This window comes from Melopsittacus undulatus, chromosome 3, assembly GCF_012275295.1.
Source record: "Melopsittacus undulatus isolate bMelUnd1 chromosome 3, bMelUnd1.mat.Z, whole genome shotgun sequence".
NCBI classification, from domain to species: Eukaryota; Metazoa; Chordata; class Aves; order Psittaciformes; family Psittaculidae; genus Melopsittacus; species Melopsittacus undulatus.
The window spans coordinates 23,077,129-23,098,558 of record NC_047529.1 but is presented as its reverse complement, the minus strand read 5'-3'; the positions used below and the strand labels follow the sequence as shown (position 1 = coordinate 23,098,558).

The following is a 21,430-nucleotide window of genomic DNA, read 5'->3' as shown; positions in this document are numbered from 1 at the left end:
GTCTTGGCTGTCTGAGGGCTGTGTGCAGTCACTCCACTGCTTCATCCCTCCAGGCGGTGTGGGTGACTCCAGCCTGTGCTGTCATAGCGTTGATTCACCCGTTGATTCCCCACCCATCCTGTCTCATCCTTCATCCCGGACCTTCTCACGCATTCATTAGGAGAAGGCCTTTGCTCAGCTCCTGTTGTTGCCCCACCTGGGAGCGGGGTTGGTGTAACCCCCATCCCAGGCAGGTTTGTGCTCCTGGGCTGCATGGATGCAGCTGGTGCAAGGCTGGAGCAGGGACCAACCTGTGCTTGAGTTTTGTGCCCATCATCACATGTTACGGTGATGAACCACCATGGGAGCATTGCCCAGGTGGAGGCAGGGTGCTGGCAAAGGGGAGCATAGCATGGGTGTGCTGGAGGGGACGTACATAGGTGAGGGACTGGAAGAAAGGAGGGGAGCAAGGGCTGTAACCCTGGTTGGACTGTGCATTGGGTTTCTGCAGTGCTGACCTACGTATCTATGGGGAAGAGTGACCTTGCGTTTCAGCTTTGTGTGGCATGTGTACACGCTGCCTGCCCCACTCTGAGCAGCACCAACTCCAGCAGGGTGAACATAGATATTCTGATTGCTTAATATTTTCCACTGTTTTCCTTCATTTTTGAAGCATGATTTCCTTTTAGGTACTTGCAGGATCAGCTGTACTTTGCAGGGAGGTCTGCAGTGTAGGTTTTGCTTGCATAAAGGTGTCTTTTTATTATTTTTTAAACATTGGGTTCCTAAAGTGCTCCTTCCTCCTCCCCTTCTCCCAGTATTTGTAATCCAAAGAGTCATTATAGTTACCACATGGTGGTTACAGTAACTTTGAGCATGTGTGTGGGGATGTGTATACCTTGTTTCTCCATTTTTCATCCCATCCTATTCTGCAATATAGAGCTGTTCTCACTCCCACCCTGCAAACCCTTTGTGCCTGTTCCTACCTCCTATTCCCTTCCTCTTGCCCCCTTTTAACCACCCATTTATAAAAAGTTTCTTGGTTTCTTCTAGGTGGAGAGACCCATTGTCTGTATGAAGGTGTCCGATGACCGCCTTAGATGCCCTTGTGGAGTGGAAAGCAGTGGCTAGGCTGATGCATCCTAGGGGATGTTCATCTGCCCTATCCAGGTGTCTTGGGTGCTCAAGGTGGTACCAGGCAGCCAGGCAGGCCACAGGATCTGTTCCCAGTGTGTGTCTACATGGAACTGTCGACATCCAAACAGAAGTGGTTCTAAATGGGGATAGTATCTCCCCCATAGCCTTGCTGACGGAGTGTAGCTGCATGATCTTTGTGGGATTATCTCTTCGCAAAGTGGGTAGCAGGTGCTGTACAGCACTTCAGGATGTATAGAGTGGGTGACCTTTAGCCCTCTGATCAGATCTCTGGGCTTCTGGTTCTCCACATGTGGAGGGGGTGGCACATGGGGTAGTGCTGGATAAGAGACCCTTTCCAGCAGGATGTGAGCTCATGTGACTCTCAAACCGGGATGAATAATCAAACCCATGGTTCTCATGAGGCACATGACATTGCAAGGAAATAAGACACATCATGTGAATTTTGGAGTACTTAAGATAGTCAGTTTTCAAACAAAAAGGCTTTTTAAGAGCCAAATGACATAGTTGAATGAGGTAAGTATATAGCCTGGAGCTTGGACAGGGGTTAACTCTGCTCAATGCATCACATCCCTCCTGACTCTGGCTTGTATCAAGTTTGTCTATCCTCAGCTCTTCAGCTCAGCTTCAGCCTTCTAGTCCTTACTTAACTACTGGTTGCTCTGGTTGCTGTACCAGTCTCTGGAGGCCAGTTTATATGCAAAGGTGTGGAGGAAGGAACAGCACTGAGACAGACCCACCAGACCTGAGCCCAGTGGAGAATCAACTGGGCTGAATCCTTTCCCAAGACCCTAGCTCGCATGAGCAGGTGGTCTCCTGAAACATCTCCTCTTGCATTAATTCTGGGACAGAGGAGAATTGCAAATACAGCATCAGGAAGTATCTCAGCTCTTAGAGAAAGGGAGATAAGGATTATATAGGGGGAAGAAAGAGATGTCTGCATTCCTACCAGGGAACCCCTGATTTCTGGTTCTCCTGAGACACACAAGGAATAAAGTGCCTATATTTGCACTCATGGGAACAGAAAATACATCTGTGAGTGTAATTTCTGTCATCATCTCCCTCACTGGCCAGGCTGGCTGATGCTTTCTGACACCACTTTCCTGTGTGTCACCCCTGCCATAACACTCCCCTTTCTTGCAGCTTCCATTGGCACTCAGAAAGCAGTTCTATATCTGTTGGGATACTGCTTCATTTTGGGACCTACTTTAAGTGACACGTGAAATGGCTCTCAAAAGCCCTTTGATGGGAGCAGACCGTGGTCATGCAGCCTGAGAGAGCACAGTACACCTGACCTGTGAGGAGAGGGGCCTCAACAGGCTTGGTCAGTTCCTCCCCAGTCCCCACCAGTGGCATTGCACCACAGTGGCAGCTCCATTGACCTGCAGCCAACAACTGATGCGAGTGTGCAGCAGCAGTGTGTGAACCTGTGTGTGCTGAGCAGACAGCGGCTGCTGTGCTCCCTGGAGAAGCCCTGAGCACTGCTGTACCAGGGGAGGGTTTTCTCCCCCCGTTCCCCTCAGGCTTAGCTGGGAATAGATCCAGAAGCGGAGCTGGGGAAGGGCTGCGGTGCTGTGTGGCTGCCAGGAAATCTGAACCCTCCAGGCAGGTCTGAGGCTCAAAGGAAACTGATTAGGGCTGCTCAGCTCAGGGTGCTAAGGGGCTTCTCTCTTTCCCATGTGCTAATACATCAGCTGTGTCACCTGCAATGTGCCCCTGACTCTTCTTGCAGATACAGGCACTTGAGGATTGGGTAGGTTCATGCAAGCAGAGAAAGAAGAGGCAGAAGGCCTCTTCTGCCCAGATAAGCAATGCTGGTGAGAGGGTGAACTTTATTCCTGTGTCTGTTCTTATTAATGTAACAAAGAGAGTCTTTAGACTAGGTCTTCCCACATTTCAGCTGCTATATAAAAAGCCTCTGGAGCATTTCCCATTTGTTAATGATGGGGGAATGCTGCTCACAAGAACTAGTTTGCATTAAGTGAGTCTGGGAGAATCAAGGTGGAGACAAAGATCTGGAGAGCAGAAGCCTACCCACTCCCACCTGCATGCTTCAGGAGTCATGCTCTGTCTTGTGCTGTTTGTGATGCAAGGAACAGTTGAAGCCATGTTAAAAGCCCAGCCCAAATTCAGGAGTAGAAAGTGAACCCGCCCAGCGGGTGATTAGAACATACTCCTGTGAAGTGAGGGAGGTGGGTTCAGAACCCTGAGGCTGATAAAGGAAACTAGTTCAAGCATCTCATTTGCTGGGCAAGTTCCCTCACTGCAGAGCTGGCATGCAGAAGAGCAGGCTCTGTCCAAAGGAGAAAACATTCCTGTACCACCTCACCAAGGAACACCAACAGCTGGTTAAACACACTGGCTTTCCCTACTGGCTCTCTGCCCCACGCAGGGCGGCAGCTTCCTGACAGCCTGTGTGTTCTGAAGCTTAATATTGAATCTTGGGATTTAGTTCACTCTTAGGTAAAAGCAGTTGCCTCATCTCATTGATATGGGCATTGCAGTAGCAGGGAAAAGCCCCCATGTTAAACCATGACCCCTGTACTGGCTCTGGAATGCTGTCAACACCTGATGGACATCCTGTCCTATTACTGGTCTTTCCATGGTAACTGCTGGTTTCTAACCTGATCTGATGATGGAGAGAGGGAGGCCTGGGCTGCTCTGCCACAGGAGCGCTGACAGCCCAGGCTCATCTGGCAACATCACTCACACTGCAGCAGAATCTGCATTTGTGAAGTTCTCCCAGACCTCCCTAGCCCAATTCTACACACTAGCCCTTGAGGACCCAAGCAGAGCCCTGAGAGGTATATTGTCTCTCCAACAGGAACCAAGTTTCCTCATCCCCAAGCCAAGAAGAGCTTGAATCGGTAATCTTTGGGCTCAGTGCCTGTGAGTGTTCCTGATATTGTTTACAATTACAGGAAATGCTTCAGATTCAAACTGTTCAAGACAAAGTAAAGCATCGCCTGTAGCACACATTTATCAAAAACATCAGTGTTGCCCATTGACTAATGAGACATTGGTATAACTTCAAGTGCTACTACCACCAGCTTGGTATGATGTGAACTACTGTGTTAAATTGACAGATGTTTCCACTCTGTTGTGGGCTGTGACAGCTGAGATCAGATATAGTATGTGCTTCTTCACTTTCCTTCCTCAAGTGGCATCATCACTGAACTAAAAACGACCTATTGCTGTGGCGATGCACAATGACCAGCCACCACATTCTGTAAAACTCCGCGCTGGAGCACCGTGTCTGACCCAACTGCAATCACTCAGCAGCAAACTGCTTTTGATGAGTTCATATTGGTTTCTTTCCCCAGGTGCATGACTTGGATGCAATGTGCAGTTTTAATGACCAGTCACTAGATCTTACAACACTTTTGCAATTGTTCTCTCAGCTTTACTTCCCTGAATGACACAGCGGGAGATGTGACCTCAGTGTTTACCCACTTTCCTAGTATACTGAACATCAAACATTCTCAGGGAACTGATCAACACATCTACCTAATTACCATGCTGCTACACAGTGAGTCAGAGCATCTCTTCAAATGCCTGTTCCTTAGAGCAGAGGGAAAAGGAGTATCTACATTGGTCTCAGTCTCCATCAGCACTCTAAGCCACTAAGGCATTATGATCTCAGATACCTCAGTCTTCCCCATACTCTGATGAAGAGGCATCAGTGGATCTAGCAATCAGTGATGAAGGTCACAGCATTATGGCTGTTCTCTCCAGAAGGGGCCACTTGGATAGCGGAGTTACTTTAACACCAAGAAGCAGACTCACTCCCCCTGCAGTCAGACCACTTCTCTGACACCTGAAGCTAAAATCAGTTCTCAGAACTCACACCATCTTTGCCCTCTCAAATGCTCAAGAACTCATCTTGGATCAAGTGGTGTACAGAGAAGCTGTCATCAGGATGGAGCCTTAACTGTACACCTGTAAAGATGTTTTGTAAGACAATCTGAGAATTCAGTTGCTCAGAACTGACCTCTGGGAACTTAATGATGTAACACAGGATTCTTCAGTAACTGACAGGTTCCCACCAGCTCACTACAAATCAGTGACTTCTCAAAGCTGAGCTCCACATTTAGCAGATGAGTTGTGTAACAGTATAAAGAATGGCTGGTTTCCTACAGGAAAAACACAAGACCAGATGTATTTCACACATTTTCATTTTGATTTTTACAGTATATACATGTGAACATTACATTATTCAATATGAGCCACCTGGAGTCAAACCTAATCAAACTGGTCCATAAACAATCTATATCAAAAAGCAGTACTTGAGCAAAAATTCTAGTGGTTCTACCCAAAGCCTAAAATAGTTGAAAGGAAACCCCATGCTTTTCATGTTCCTGGATGGAATTTCTGAAAAATGATTTTAGCATGTGGAAGGTTATGTTCAAGAGACTTAAAGCACTAACAGTGACAGTTCAACCATGGCATGAGTGCTACAGGGACAAAGTACTGGGACATTTTCAGTTTCTGCCTGGACATCCCTGGAAGCCCAACTTACAAGCTGATGGGAATGTCAGCTCTGTGGATTACAACACCCAGCCTTAATATACAGAATAGAGAGTCACTGAGGAGAATTCACATGTTCAAGGGAAGTGGCTCAAAATCACCTTTGTGTGATCAGGGGAAAGGTCTGGCTTCAATGACAAAGCTTGTGCCTCCTGAGAGGAATTTTGTGAACTGCCATGCAAAATCTACTTGGCAATTCCAGTTGTGCTTACTAAGAATAATTGGGCCCCTCTATGTGGGCACTAAAGGACAGATTCAGAAACTGGAAGCAGGCCAGAACAAACTTTCCCATTTGCCTATTGATGAGTCAATGCTACAGTTAAAAAATGCAGTGCCTCAGATATATGCTTTAATACAAGTTATGTAAACCTGGTAAAAGCAGTAATAAACCAAGAATTCCTTATACAAGTTTATACCATTACCGTTTTCCTTCCTCCTGATCAAACCCTACCCTAACACCTTTTTATTTGATCAATGCTCAAGACATTCAAACTATCTTGGCTGATCAAAACTTTAGGTTAAGCCATCCAAATGAATGTTTTACACAAAATACTTACTTCAACAACATACAAAGCACTTTCTTTATCTTTCAGAAACTGAATATACAAAGTAAGCTTTTTTCCAAAATATTTCCATAGGCAAAGGATTAAAAAGGATTTTAATTATACACATATGGTCACAATTCTGCCTTAGAAAGATCATTGGGAAATGTACATAAGGCCGCTTGTAAATGTACATCATCTTTATGTTACTGTTACAATGCCATATGTCCAGAGAAAAAAATTGACAGTATCATACATATTTGCTTTATGCTGGGAGAAGGCTATTCAAAAATACAGTACTCTTCTGTACAAAAGAACCATGCCACATTTATTAAGATGGAAGAAGCATTAGTTTCTGTGATAACCAAGTATTTAAGTAAATTTCTTACTATGCTTACTATCCTGACTTAGAATTTGAACAGACTTGGTTTCCCAAAGTGTCCATATTAACAGAATCAACAGCTATGTTATAAACAAAACATAATGTTCCTCACAAGAGATAAAAAGAAAGCCAGTTTGTATTTCTGAAACCATATAAAGATAAAATTTTTAAAAAATCACTCTTGATTTGCTGAAATAAATTTACATTATACAACACTATATGCCAGGGGGGAGAAGAGGGAATGGAGATATGAATATACACTAAAATGCAAATTTTTGTCCCAAAAAGGGGTAAAACAAATTACATTTACAGCATGAAGGTTTACAAATGTACATCTGTACAACCAAGGTAAGCGTCACTACTAAATTAGCAAGGCTTGTAATAAACATCAAAACGAGAGATTTGTTTTCAAACTGTAAACTTACACCTATTAACTACACGTATACAATGCATATATGTATAGGAAGCAAAAAAGCTATCTGAATATTTAATCAATCATGCTTAAATGTTGAGCTATCAAGTTTACTTTTCAGTGGCCCCTTTTCTCTTCATCAATACCTATCTTGGTTTTGCATCTACAGTGAGAAAGCAAAATAAATGCTCAACACTTTCAAATCCTTACAATTAATTCTATATGCAAAATAAAAAAATACAAATCTCTACTCTTCCTGCATTGTAAAACTGACTGTAAAGTTAATACGGGCTTCACTCCTCTTCCAACAGTGTACTTTGCTGAATGGAAGTACCACCATAATTTTAATCCCTCTACTTCATACAACAATTAAATATATAAGTATATACAGCACTTTCATTTTTAATACATCGCTAGAGGAAACCTTAGGGCACCATTTAAAAAACACCTGTACCTACAGCAAGTGGTTAAAACTAGTCTTAAAGTTTCCACTGTTTTGTTCATCCCTATTTTAATTTGCTGTGCCCTGTTTATTATTTGGATAGTGTGTTGTGAACCACCAAAATACAACTTAACTTTGACATGTTAAATAATGTTTATGCAGCTGATCAATTTTAATCTGGTATAAAAGACTTCACAAAAAAGGGAAAAAATAAGGATTAATTCTATATACAACTCTATAAACCTGTTGTGCTATGATGCTGGGTAAGACCTACCAGATTGCAAGCCAGTGTATTAAAAGAATACTGTACTTTTTCCCTTTAAAAACTATTTCAGTGACTTTACAAGGTAAAAATTTACAAAATATGTGACAGCTATTTTGATACAATTACATCATATACAGGCATTCTGTGCTTTGCCAGCCATCCAATCTGATAGGTCTCCAGATCAGGGCTGGAGATATTTTTTCTTCTTTTTTTTTTTTAATAATTCACTCCCCAAAAATATACACAAGAATAAAAATTTTACAAATGGATGAACAAAGTCAATAAATAGATTTAAAAAAATCAGAACACTTATAGTTAAGTTGTATGCTTTGATCATTCACAATTCCACTTTTCTTCCATTTCTTTTTGCCTTTTACAGCATTCCGTTTGGTGGTCCACCAATTGGCCCCAGATCAGCACTGTTCTTCAGGTAATACTTTTCCAGCTTGGCCAGAATGTGTTTGCCGTAGGTGTATTTACGCAGAGTTGTGATGTGGGGTCGAATCTGGAAGAAGAAACATGTTACGGCTTTTTTTTTCTTCCCCTCAAAATTTCCAAGAAGTTACTATGCTTTAAAAATATGATGCAAATAACCAAAAAAATCTGTAGCCTGTATTTCTGTATTTCAAACTTTTGGAAGTTTTTGGAAAGAATGTCAATTGGTGACTTTAACTCACCAAACAACTGATGTACCTGTCACAAGAAAATGGATGGCGGCCTTTTGTGGGGGTGCCCTCTTGGTGTCTGGGGGAAGCAGAGCTCCTTGGGTTCAATTGCCTTATGGCAATTATGGCAACATCACTTTTATCCATGTCTGGTTATTCTTAAGTAGAAAATGGGCCCGTATGTTAGGAAGGGTAGGAATGGCTTTATACCAGCAACCAGCAAATTAAAAGAGAAAGCTGTATTTTTTGTTAGATTAATAAAGATAATACTACACTTTTATATTAAAAATATTTTCACAGAAAAGGTGATACAAAGGGAGGATATGAAATCCAGCTTGTGAAACTCCTCTGTGGATTTCCATGAGCTTAGTGCTCAGATACCCAAATGTATTCTGCTTTATAAAGCTCAACTGAATTTAATGTTTAGATGTGAAATTCTAGATTACAGAACTACTGAGTTTTACACCTAGAAGGAAAGGTATTCTAGCAGAAAAAATTAGTATAGATAACGTTTTCTAAACCAACACAATTACATACAAATATACCTTGTGCATTATTATCTTCCGCTGAGCAGGTTCAGCCATATCAATCATCTTCTGAACAACATAGTTGGCATACTGGTCCTTCATCATGGTGTATAAGGCACTGTGAGGACCATCATTCTGGCAACAGACCTCATCAATAAGTAAAGCTCGCTCAGCACGAGAAGCGTGAGTCACACATTTTTCTACCACATTGCTGAAAAAGAAGATGAATGCATTCTGTGACTTCAGATATAACACTCTTTAAGTAGCAATTTTAAATTTATCTGAACAGTTCAAGTGAGTTAACAGCATCTAAAAGCATACTATAAGTGGATCAAGCCCTGATTTCCAACTCTTAGGTCTGTAATGACTGATGAAGTTAAAGGATTATGCTCTCCCACTCATGTAAAAAAAAAAAATAATTTCCTTACAGTCTCTTGTGGGAGCTTTTTCCACTGGTCCTACAGTAGGTATACCTGACTTTAGGTTGCAGATGTATTCTACTGCATCTACTCTGGCTGTGGACTCTTTAAAGGCACAACAGAGAAAGCCAGATATGAGGCTTCCTGCTTTTTGAATAAAGGCACTTTTCAAAAGTGTGCCTGTATCAGATACTGCAAATATTTTTTGTAGAGAAGGTCTCTTCTGTATTTCAGGAGCTGGAAAGGCCATCACTGCTCATCAGACAGCAAAGTGATTCTGGTCCTGTGTGTGTGCTTTATAAGTTATGCAAGCTCCAAGGAGAGGATTCTGAACAGTTCTAATTAGGCAAAGAAAACTAAAATCCAGTTTGCATACAATTGATTTTTTTAAACAAACACCCCCGTAACATCACAGTGTCTACTTCATGTTGTTGACAAGGTGAGTCTCACTAAATCACCCACGATGAATGCTGAGGTGTGATTTCCTTATCAAGAGACACATATATACATTTGGGGGAAAAAAAACCCACTGCAGGATAAATTTTAGGTTCTGATTTCAGAGTAGTTCAGGACTCCTACAACAGTCTTTAAGACTTCCTAATGCATAAAATTGTTGTCAGGCTGAACCACCACTTTCTAAGGCTATCTTTTTATACTTGTAAATTGCATGGCTGGACTGTTAAGACTTTCCCAGCTTATCCAACAAGCTTATCAAGGAAGTCCCAGCGTACTGCGCAAGTTCTAGGAAAGCTTTTCACCTGTCTCTGGGGATCTTCACATGAAGACTTGGAACCCATGCCCTGCACTTGTACAAGGTGAACAAAAAACATCCTATAAATGCATGGAATTTTCTCTGTTTTGCTATAAACCAGCACTTTACCTTCCCCAAATCTAATACAAAAATACCACTAACATTCATCTCTATAAGAATATGAAATTTCAGGAGGGAAGTTACATGACTAAAAAACATCTAACCCCTTTTTGTAACACAAGTCCCAACACTACAGCTTTAGAAGTCAGTGAATCTTTAAAATATGAAGCCTGTACATTACCTGGCAAATTTGTGCTGACTGAGAGCTAGAACTTTTCCTCTTATTTCTGAAACTATTTTACTCTTGTCTTCAGGACGGCCATGCTCCAGTACGTGTTGAATAACATAATTTCCGTATTGATCCTGAAAATAAGATTACTTCAATATTCCTTTATGTTCATAACAAGCAATCCACGCATTTTTTGTGTATTTATATAAACTTCCAAATTACTATTTGCACAGATACAAGGAAAAACACAATAATGTCAACATTATAGAAACAAAGTGATGCAAGAAATACTGCATGGAGAATTACTTAAACGGACCACAAAATTTATGGTGCCAAATGTAAATAAACTGTAAACCCAGCATTTTGCTGGAGTACCTTTTATCCTCTTACAGAAAGATGTTCTCAAAATTAAGATCATCATTCTTTAGCAGCCATAGTATCTTTGGTTCCCCAAGAGAGTTATGTTCTAACCAGTCTTGTATATACAAGAAACCACTGAGAAATAAATTAGACTGAATACATGTGGAAGTTCCTACAGAATACCAAGTCCCTTCCACTATTTTGATTTGATTCAATATTTAAATCAAATATTTGATGAAGTATTCGATTCAATTTCAAAGCCCCTTGTAGCACTCATTCTGTTTGTCTGAAATCAAGACAGGAAATGATGCTGTATAAAGTCTTTTGCCTTCTTTTAGAAAAGATGCCCTATTTGTGTAGGAATATGCAACATTTATATTTTTCACAATGTATTTGTGTTTAGACATTATCATAATTTCTAAAGAACACCTGAATCAAGATAAACTACAAAAAGGCAATCTTTGCAATAAAAAATACATTAGCTCCATGCATTTACAATATGTATTTGAAGCTACAGTCAAAAGTGTAAGAAAAGGGCTTTTTATATCTTCTTTGCCTCCCAACTTCCAAATTCATTTTCATTAAAACTATAGAAGGAAAAAACTCAGAAAAAATTAATGTCTATGAAACTCAGAAGAGGCAAATGCATTTAAATTATTTCTTAAACTAAGAAATATGAATAAATTATGACAACACCCAGCTCTGAAACACATTAGAAACTAACACATGCACTAACCTGCACTAGCTGTTCTGTGTGTTGATGCAATTCTTCTAAGATTGGCAAAGTCTGCTCAGCAGTACAGTGTTCCAGAATACGCTGAATTACTCTACAACCATATGGATGAGTTGAAAGTACAAATACCTTAAAATAGGATAGCAAACTGAAGTTACACCAACTGACGTTTACAGTAATATTACCATGTTCAAAATAGAACTGAACATGCCAAGTACTTCGAGAAAAAAAGTTTTGCCTGCCAGTATGAGAATTCCATCTCCAGCGGAGGTCAGAAAAAGGTGAAAATGCAGGTTTTTGTGTGTCAAGGACTCCAGTAATTATACAACTAAAAACTCAAGTTCTCATTACAGCATATTTAGCTGTAAAAGAAACCCAGGAAGTATGACCCTTAGTCAGGCACTGTTCACCTTTCAAGCTTTCCTTTTAACTTCATAGTTAATTTTCAAATTTAAGATTTTTGACATTTATAAAAAGTTCAATTATTGTGGCTGATTTTCGCCAGTTTCACATTGCAGCACATACAATAGGCTCCCTTCTTACAAACTTGTAAAGAAGTATTCAAAACATACAGTCAAAATCTTGCTTATTACTTTTGCTTGCTTCTGCAGAAGCCAGGTTTGTGTTTCAGGGATTAATTCAGAAGATCTATCGGTCATTACTGGGCAGAAATGAACACGGAATCTTGTCCGATTAGACACTGATCCAAATTATGCAGGAGAGTGAAAGTGATAAGTCTCGTTTCATTACATGACTGAAATGTGGCATTTCATTGTCATTTGCCACTTCAGACTTGGAGCTGAGGATGGATGTCCAGTAAATAAACAGACATATTTTAGGCAGGGGTTCTATTTACAGTTAAGAAACTGTGTTTCATCTACCCCATATACACTTTTGATGTGAAAAGATTCAATCTTACAAACCTTGGTAAGCCATTTACTACTACACACAACAATAAATTCAGGTATTTCTATTGTGCAAAATGTGAGAGAAGGATATTGTAGATTTTGTTAAGAAATACATTTGGCCATCAATTAAAGTAAACCTAGTAATACAGCCAAGTTACTAAGATTTTTACAGTTCTTCTTGAGACTATAAAAGTTTCAGAGTATTAAAATCTTATTTAGCTGCACCATATTCTTTAGCCTGCAGCACAATATCAATCTTATTTTAATAAGCTGCTTTGGAAACAAAACAAAAGCCCCAACCTTAATAAGTAAGTACCACCCTCCTTCACTTAACATTAGTCCATATGTAGGTAACACTAGTATATTTCTTCAAAGTTATTTCCTTAATGATAGACATTAACTGGGAAACACTGAAAGATGGGTTTTCAGCAGAAGAAAATGGGAATTTTAACGAAAAATAAATGCTAGAGAGCAGTTGCTTTATTATTACATCAAAAATGACAATGTTGGAAGTTATGAAGGAAATTTGAAATAGCATTATCACAAGACTCAAACAGAAAGCCTGGCCTTAAGCCAAATACTTTGGATGTATTTATACTGCATCCATTGGATGTATTTATAATAAACCTAAACAGGTTTTATAGAGCCTTATCTCCAAGAGATTCATCTTTTACAGCATTAACTGTCTGTGACAGCTTTTCCATTTTATTATCCCTTTTTCATCCTACTTAAAACAAGCTGATTGCAAAGCTTCAAACACTATCTTGTATATGCAAACAACGGAGAAAGATCTTCAAATCAAAGCAATCCTATAGAAGAGGAAACAAACTGTTGACACTACCTGTCCTTTAAACGCGTCAATGATGAACTGGAGCGACTGGGGTTGAACACACTCAATACATTTTTGTACAACATGGTTTCCATTTTGATCTTTCACACATTTCAGAACATGACCATCCAACTCTTTCACCATTTCGTTCTGAAAAAAAAAACAAACAAACCAACCACACAAAACCTCAAAAAAACCCCAAAAAGGATTATCCTTGTCTTTACAATATCCCCCCTCCCCAAACTAATACTCCATTTCCTCCTAACTGTCCAATCTTCACATTCACTCATGGTTTACTTGTGTACCTCATTAAACAACTAGTTTAGTTCCCAGGGCATTTTATAATGTTGATCATTCCCTTCAATTTAAGCAAGTAAAGAGACAGACACAATAAAAAGAAACAAAATTAAAAAAGTATAACTCTAACTTACAATTACCTGCTGGTCAGGCGAGATTGACTCAAGAGCTTTCTGAATAACACGACAACCATACATCTGCAGGGCTAATGGCAGAACATGACCACGTATACGTGTTGCTAGGGCTAGCTTCTGATCAAGGCTTCCAAACTATAAGAAAACAAATATGCTGTTAACAAATGAAGACATACTGCAGCATGCTGGAATCTATATGGAAGAGGAAGTACTTTCATGATGTATTTTTTACTGTGCACCTTGAATAATCTTTCCCTTTGTATTTTTGGTGGGTACACTTATCACGGAATCTTTTATTTTCTAAATGCAACATTTTGTAATTCCAGTCACATACCTGCTGCCAAAAGCATGGCCTTGAAAGACGAGAAGAAATTGAAGTAGTTTATATTTGTCTGTTGGTAGAAATGTTGGAGTGCAATAACCCATTTATTTAGACAAATTATACCAAGCAAATTAATTACCAATTACTGTAACATATTAAATCAGATTTTCTTTGGTATCTCAAATTTGTTCTGGTCAGTGTATCTTACATTTTGCATACAGTAAGCAAGCTGTAACAGGAAGGGGTGGGGGAGAAGATTTCAACCCTTGAAACAGCATCATGGTAACTTCATGTGGATTGAAGATCATTCTCACCATTGGCACTTTGGGAAATCTAGAAGTACTTGGGATTTGCAGAGCAAAATCATGATGTTTTTGTGCAGTGGCTGGATTAAGAATATAATTCAATCAACGTTTTTCAGCAGTAGCTAATTCCTGCCCGTATTATTCCTTCCACGGTCTACTACAACCTTCTGTGCTGCTCCACACTGATCAGAGTCAAGTTTCATAACAGCACATGTAACCCTGTTCCCAGATCCCCACAGAAGCTCCTAAGTTAGCACAATACAAGTGACCACACTGAAGTGACCAATGGGGTGGCACCAGCAGTGTTCATGCAACACTATAGAGAACTGCCAAACCCCATACATAGAATCATAGAACAGTTAGGGCTGGAAAGGACCTTAAGATCATCTAGTACCCCAACTGCCATGGGCAGGGACACCTCCCACTAAACCATGCCACCCAAGGCTCTGTCCAATCTGGCCTTGAACACTGCCAGGGATGGAGCATTCACAACATCCCTGGGCAACCCATTCCAGTACCTCACCACCCTAACAGTAAAGAATTTCTTCCTTATATCCAAACCAAACCTCTGCTGTTTAAGTTTCAACCCGTTACCCCTTGTCCTATCACTACAGTCCCTAATGGATAGTCCCTCTCCATCATCCCTCTAGGCCCCCTTCAGATACTGGAGGGCTGCTATGAGGTCTCCACGCAGCCTTCTCTTCTTCATGCTGAACAGCTCCAACTTTCTCAGCCTGTCTTCATACGGGAGGTGCTCCAGTGTCCTGATTGTCCTCGTGCCCCTCATGTAGTCACCTGAAGCTGAAGGAAGTGCAACCAACTTCATCTTCCTACTTAAATAACTAACTAAGGCCCTTACTACAACCAAGGCCTAGTGCACAGTATTGTTGAAAACTCTTCTGCAGAATTAAGATGAAAACTACCCAACCTAACATTATGGAAAAAATCAGCACTGATGACCCTTGGGGCAAGATCAAGAACTACATGCCATACATCAGACACGCTATTGTGGTTTAGAACCCAACCAGTCTCTCTCTCACACACACCTCCCCCGACCCCCCCCCCTCCTGGAGGGATAGGGAGGAGAATCCAAAGAATGTAGCTCCCACAGGCTGAGATAAGAACAGTTTAATAACTAAGGTATAACACAAATCACTACTGCTACTACCAATAATAATAATAATAATAATAAAAATAAAGGAAATAACAAGTGAATACAACATCTCACCAGCCGCCGACCAATAACTCACCCCACCCTGCCGCACCGAGCACCAACCGATACCTTCTCCAACCCCCCAGAGTCCCAGTCCTTCCAGGTTAACTCTCAGATATATGCTGGGCATGATGTGCTATGGTATGGAATACCTCTTTGGCTAGCTTGGGTCAGGTGTCCTGTCCCTGCTTCCTCCCGGCCTCCCCTCCCCCCGGCAAAGCATGAGGCTCAGAAAGTCCTTGGACAAACAAAACATTTGAGCAGTAACTCAAAACATAGGTGCTATCAGCACTGTTCCCAGCCCAAAAGTCAAAACACAGCGCTGCACCAGCTACCAAGAAGGAGAAAAAATGACTGCTACTGTTGAACCCAGGACACACACTTTTCAGATGTTCTGAGTTGTAATGAAGTGTACAAAAAAGTGAACACAATTTCATACATTACATACTTTAAAACTACATTCCTATTTACAGCAATCACTTCCATAGAATCATGTCTCAGTCTTCACAAGTGGATACCCCATGAAACATAGATTCTATAGAATGGTTTGGGTTGGAAGGGACCTCAAAGGGACACCTTCCACTACAGCAGGTTGTTCCAAGTCCCATCCAACCTGGCCCTGAACACCGACTGGGATGGGGCAGCCACAGCTCCCCTGGGCAACCTGTGCCAGTGTCTCACCACCATCATACTAAATAATTTCTTCCCAATACCTAATCTAAATGTACCCTCTTTCAGTTTAAAGCCATTACACCTTGTCCTATCAATGCCTCATCTTATAAATCCCTCTAGGGCTCTCCAGGCCTGTTTAGATACTGTAAGGGATGTTTTCCAGCTTCACCTTCTATCCACCTAGACTGATAGTCCTTGACTTAAAGTACAATATGCTAGAGATTTTTCCCACATATATTTTTTACCAGAACACAGGTATTGTTTTTTCTTCTAGATCAAATCTGGTCACTTTTTGATAAGGCTTTGTCTTTTTAAAGACATATTTTTTAACAAAAACAAAAGCTGTTTCAAGTACTAGTTCTAGTAATACTGGATATATCTTAACATCCCTTCCTCAAAATCCTTCCACCTCAATACATTTTGAGTTTCTTCATAGACAGCTCTGGATGAAGTTCACACAGCTATTTATGTGGGTGCAAGAGTATTTTCCAGGCCCACTTTTACCAGTAAAAGTATCCTTCAAATCTTTATGTTCCACATCATCTGCTGAAAGCCTTTGTAAATTACACTAAAAGGCTTGCAAAACCTGAGTGTGCAGCCTGTGCATTCACCAACATTCACCAATATATACACCACTAGTGTGAAGAGAAACTGTGCCTGTTATGAGAAGGAAATAGAGAACAGAAAACAGAAAACATGTGTGCAGTGTTACATACTTTGGTTCTGTGGTAAAAGTCCAGTGGAATTTTGCTATGATGTTAAGAAAAAAAGTTAAATTTAATCAAATTTTAAAAGCACTTTAATTCTAATTTCTGTTCTTACACTTAGTTTATGCTTACCTCGAAGAACTTCTGTATTACATAGTTTCCAAACACATCAGTCATCAACTGATATGCTGCTTGCAGGATCTCATTAAATACCATCTGGCGCTCAGCTGGCGTAGCTCGCTCCAGCTTTTGCTGTATAAATCTAAATGCAAAAAAAGGTCCATTATGCTTTACATAAACAACAGGAAAACCTCTTGAACGCTGTTTCAATGAGACACCTCAAAATTCTAAAGTAAGTATTCAACATTTATAAAACTTATTAAAATGAAAGTAGTACCTCTGCATATAAAAGGACACATTTTAGTAAAAAGTTTTATTTGAGAAGGATTACAAATGAAAAGAGTAACTAAGTACCTGATGAGGTATTGCTGAAAAATGGTTTTACATTTCAGATGCCAGCTATTTTGTTTTCTTAATCAATGCCTTTTTGATGCCTAAATACTACAGTTTACAGGTCTAGTTATGAGGCTATTTCTACACTGAGAAGTTGTACAAGCAGCTAAACTTATACTACTTTTATAATGAGATTTCTTGGAGAAGAAAAAGGTCAATGTAAGAGCATGTGCTCCAATTAATAGCACGCTTTTTATTAAGATGACTAGCAGCTAATTCAAACGTTTGATGTTAATATGACAATATCAAAGCAGTAAAATGTTATTAAGTTATTGACTACAATAATTACCTAGAACCATGCTGGTCTTGGGAAAACTCAACAATATGTCCAATAAGGTCTCTTAATTGAAGATTAGGGAAACGATTGTTTCTGAAATCTTCCAGCAACCGACTACGTCCAGAAGGCATAATATCAGACCTACTGTAACGAAGGCGTGAAGGAGGGAAGAGCTGACTGGTGGAGCTAAAGAGACTGGAGGTACTTGCTGCACTGCGATACTTTGCTTCAGCTCCAGGTGCTGCAGAAATATAGCGACCACTACCATTTGTCAGTCCTCCTACAAGGAAGCAGTTCTGTCAGTAAAAGCCGTAAGGAAAATAAGCAACAGCAAAACATTAAGTGTACTAGAACTATGGATACACCCTGGAGCCAAAGAAAATAACAGCACTGTCTTGTTATTTGTATTCACGTCATTATGGATGGAGGAGTTAAGATAGCTTTATCTTTCAATAAATAAAACCATCCTCCTCATTTTTATCTTATGTGAAGGGCACCAGGAAAAGATATGTCAATAGAAAAATATAACAAAGCAGGTAAACTGAGCACCCAGACCACCCAGACTTACAGAAACTTTTAGAACTGGGTGGGCCTTAGCTCAGTGGGCAGATTTCCACTTCACAAATGGTACTGACTTATACCCTTGTTAGTAATCTCAAAGTCAGCCAATTGTTTCAAATAGACCATGAAATCTGAACTACCCTTCAGTCCCTACTGAGGTACCTTCCCAACTTACAGTGTGAAAGGGCATTTTCTGGGAGGCACACATGGTGCCTCTTGTAACCCTGTACCTGTTCTGCAGGATAATTAGGTCTTACTCCTTTCTGCCAGTGATTCTACCTACACCTATCATCATCTCAGTCCTGTAGATTTCTCCTCATGTATTGTTTAATAATCAGTCTGAACTCCTCCAGTAGGCCTCCCTCCTCTCCACTGTACAACAGGCAGCAATTATCCTAAGCAGCATGCAAACAAAGCATCTATTACTACACTACAAGCAGAAATATGCAGACAATTTTCACCTAGAAACTTCAACTCTACTTTTAAAAAAACTGCAGACTGAAAACCAACAACCTAAAATTATCGAGTATGAACTGAAAAAGGAAAGCATTTGCAGTTTCCCTATCTAGAAAGTGCAGTAACTGAAAGCCCTTCCAAAGTCCAGAGAAGGATCTACACTTGAATTTAAAACACACTGCAGTATGTGCTGTTTGAATGGTAATCTATTACAAAATTAATTAATAAAAACAAAATAAAAAAAGAAATCAGCTGACAGGGCCCCAGCCAAGCCTTCCTTTAGTTCCAAGTACTTATAATGCCAGACGACAAGTTTTACAGTGGGCTGGCAATGTATTAATGGTAAAGTATCTTTTTCATAAGGTCAAACTGCAATACCAGAATCTGAGATGTTAGTGTTCTGCAAGGCACATCAAGCATCACAATTATTGCACTGTAGAGGATTGTGCCTAAAGTACAAAAAATTAGTATTTATTTTACAATTAGTTATCAAAATTCAGTGGTAAGAATCAATAAAGAATCAGTATGTCTCACAATACCTTTTAAAACCAACTAGGCTTTTCTTTTAAATTAAGGCCTCTTAATTCTTTACAGCTAGAAAAATACAGGTTTTATTATAATCATTTTTCATTTCCATTGACAATCACTAGTTCCTGGAAAGAGCTGGCAGTGATATGATACTATCAGACAAGAAGAAAAAAGAAACCCAACATTCTGCGGTATGCAGAGTGATGTTCTACAGTCATTTTTTTCTTCTAGGAAGAGCCTTTTAAAGAAAAGTTATGCATTTGGAATTACTGTATTTCTCTTCTACATTATTTAGACATGTTAATGAAATCCTAGCTTCCCTGTAAATGCTGTGTAGTAACACTATCCAATGCCACGAGAGGGCAGCAAAGCCCATTTAAAAGGAAGTCTTGGAGGCTACTTTCCTGTTAAAGCATCTCTCTTGCTCCCCTGATCACATGCTCCATTCTGTGCCAGAAACTAAGGGCAGTTTTGGTTACATGTTCTCAAACTGCATGGCTCTAATTATCATATAGCGTCATGGAATTGCACATAAATCAGGAATTCTTTCAGTCATGGTGGGTTTTTTCCACGTCAATTAAGAAACTTGTTAGCTTTTAACAAATACACTACATATGTGTAGCCGAACTGCATGTATACAATATGTTTCAATCAGGATTATCAAGCCTTTCTTCAGCCTAGTTTAGGAACCACTCCTTTTCAAGACTTGTAAGATGACTATTCTGCAGCTGGGAGGCTCCTGTCTAGCCTGTGAAACTACTTCAGACAACTGTGTTATGCAGGATCCTAATGCAGGAAGACTGAAAACCATTATGCCTCAAAGAACCTGTCAGACTTCAAAAGCACACAGACAGCTTAACTTTGTAAACCCCCAGACACTATTATAAAGAACAGTAATTTAAAGGTAGTTGGCTTTCTTCGCATGTAACCTTTCATTACAGCAGCAGCATTACAGTTCAGTGGTAACTGCAGATCTGAAAAATACTAAAACCCCCGAACTAAAAGCACACTGTCATAGGTACTTACTACATGCAGTTATACTCTTGCACACAATGGACTATTTTCCTAAATATTGTACTTATCACTTTCTCATTCCAAAACCATCAAAGCATTAATGTGGACATTCAGGACACCTGGTCTTACTCAAAATCAACTGTGAAAAGCTCAGGAAAAGAAAACTGGAATCTGAATTCTAGCTATCCAAATCCTCCTGGTGGGCTTACTACACCTCTGTGCACTTCTAGAACTTGGGACACTTGTTTCAGAGATTCTGAACTAGAAAGGTAACAGCCTAGGTCTTCTAAATTATTTGGAGAATATACTCTACTGAGTAAAGCACCCACTCTAAACAGTTCTGCAAACACTCAAATTTTAAGACTGGATCAGGCATCACTATAGCCACAGAATTACAAAAATAAGGAGTGCAGTTTGTTCTTCAGATAATCACCTAGTGATCACTACTGATCTTGTAAAACAAAGATCTCCGATGTAATGAATAATATTGTTTTACAGTTTAATTGAATCTAAATCCCTGTGGCTAGTCCATAGGGAAGAAGAGGCACAGAGGTATAAACACATCTAAACCAGAGTCTTACTAAGCTTCAAGGAGACAAAGCATGTTAAATTACTAAATCCTCAATGTTGATAGCATATTTAATGTAAAGGAGAACATGAAAATATTAAAAACTAGATCTAGACACGTTAATTTTGACAGCATTAGTCTGTTAATACATATTACTGAAGTATTTCTGCAGTAGTTTCTAACCAAAACACGAAAGAGATTTACTGCACAGTACCTGTTTAAATCACTCAGTATTATTTTCTAGTAAAATACGTATGAGTAAACACTCAAAACTTGATTTCTACAAAGTATTTGCTCATCTGTAAAAAAAAACAGCTTCACCTCATGCTCAGCTAAAAAATTCATCTTCATATGGAAAATAGAAATACACATATATATGTACACACACACACACACATATATATATATTTTACAAATCAATGACAGTGCTTTTTATGCCTGGCTTACCAAAGCACTATGGAGTAGATACACAGCATAGGTACACAGCAGAGGCAATGCAAATCTCCCCACACTCTTGCCAAGGGGCCTTTATTCTCACCCAGAATGACCACTTCTGAAGACAAAAGCATTAAATCTAAACTACTAGCAAGCCTGGCTTGCAAGGCACACAAAATAATTACCTCCAAAAGCCCAGACTTTAAAAATTCTACTCTACACCAAACCCTTGAAATGCTGCAA

The 21,430-nt window shown here is 39.8% G+C and overlaps 1 protein-coding gene across 8 annotated transcripts in view; it reads right to left on the bottom strand.

Moving 5' to 3' along the window:
* Positions 1 to 5,291: 5,291 nt before the first annotated feature.
* PUM2 (pumilio RNA binding family member 2) overlaps positions 5,292 to 21,430 on the bottom strand; it is a 74,600-nt gene continuing 58,461 nt past the window's right edge. For 4 of the 8 annotated variants that reach the window (XM_034060271.1, XM_034060269.1, XM_034060270.1 and 1 more), the window contains 8 exons: positions 17,638 to 17,905; positions 16,968 to 17,097; positions 13,617 to 13,751; positions 13,198 to 13,335; positions 11,452 to 11,577; positions 10,368 to 10,489; positions 8,915 to 9,107; positions 5,292 to 8,209 (listed from right to left, as the gene is read on the bottom strand). In XM_034060271.1, the coding sequence (XP_033916162.1) occupies positions 8,078 to 8,209; positions 8,915 to 9,107; positions 10,368 to 10,489; positions 11,452 to 11,577; positions 13,198 to 13,335; positions 13,617 to 13,751; positions 16,968 to 17,097; positions 17,638 to 17,905 (1,244 nt within the window). In that variant the 3' untranslated portion in view covers positions 5,292 to 8,077. The remainder of the gene's footprint in view (positions 8,210 to 8,914; positions 9,108 to 10,367; positions 10,490 to 11,451; positions 11,578 to 13,197; positions 13,336 to 13,616; positions 13,752 to 16,967; positions 17,098 to 17,637; positions 17,906 to 21,430) is intronic. The other 4 variants (XM_013128374.3, XM_013128375.3, XM_005146450.3 and 1 more) reach the window with 1 other exon arrangement.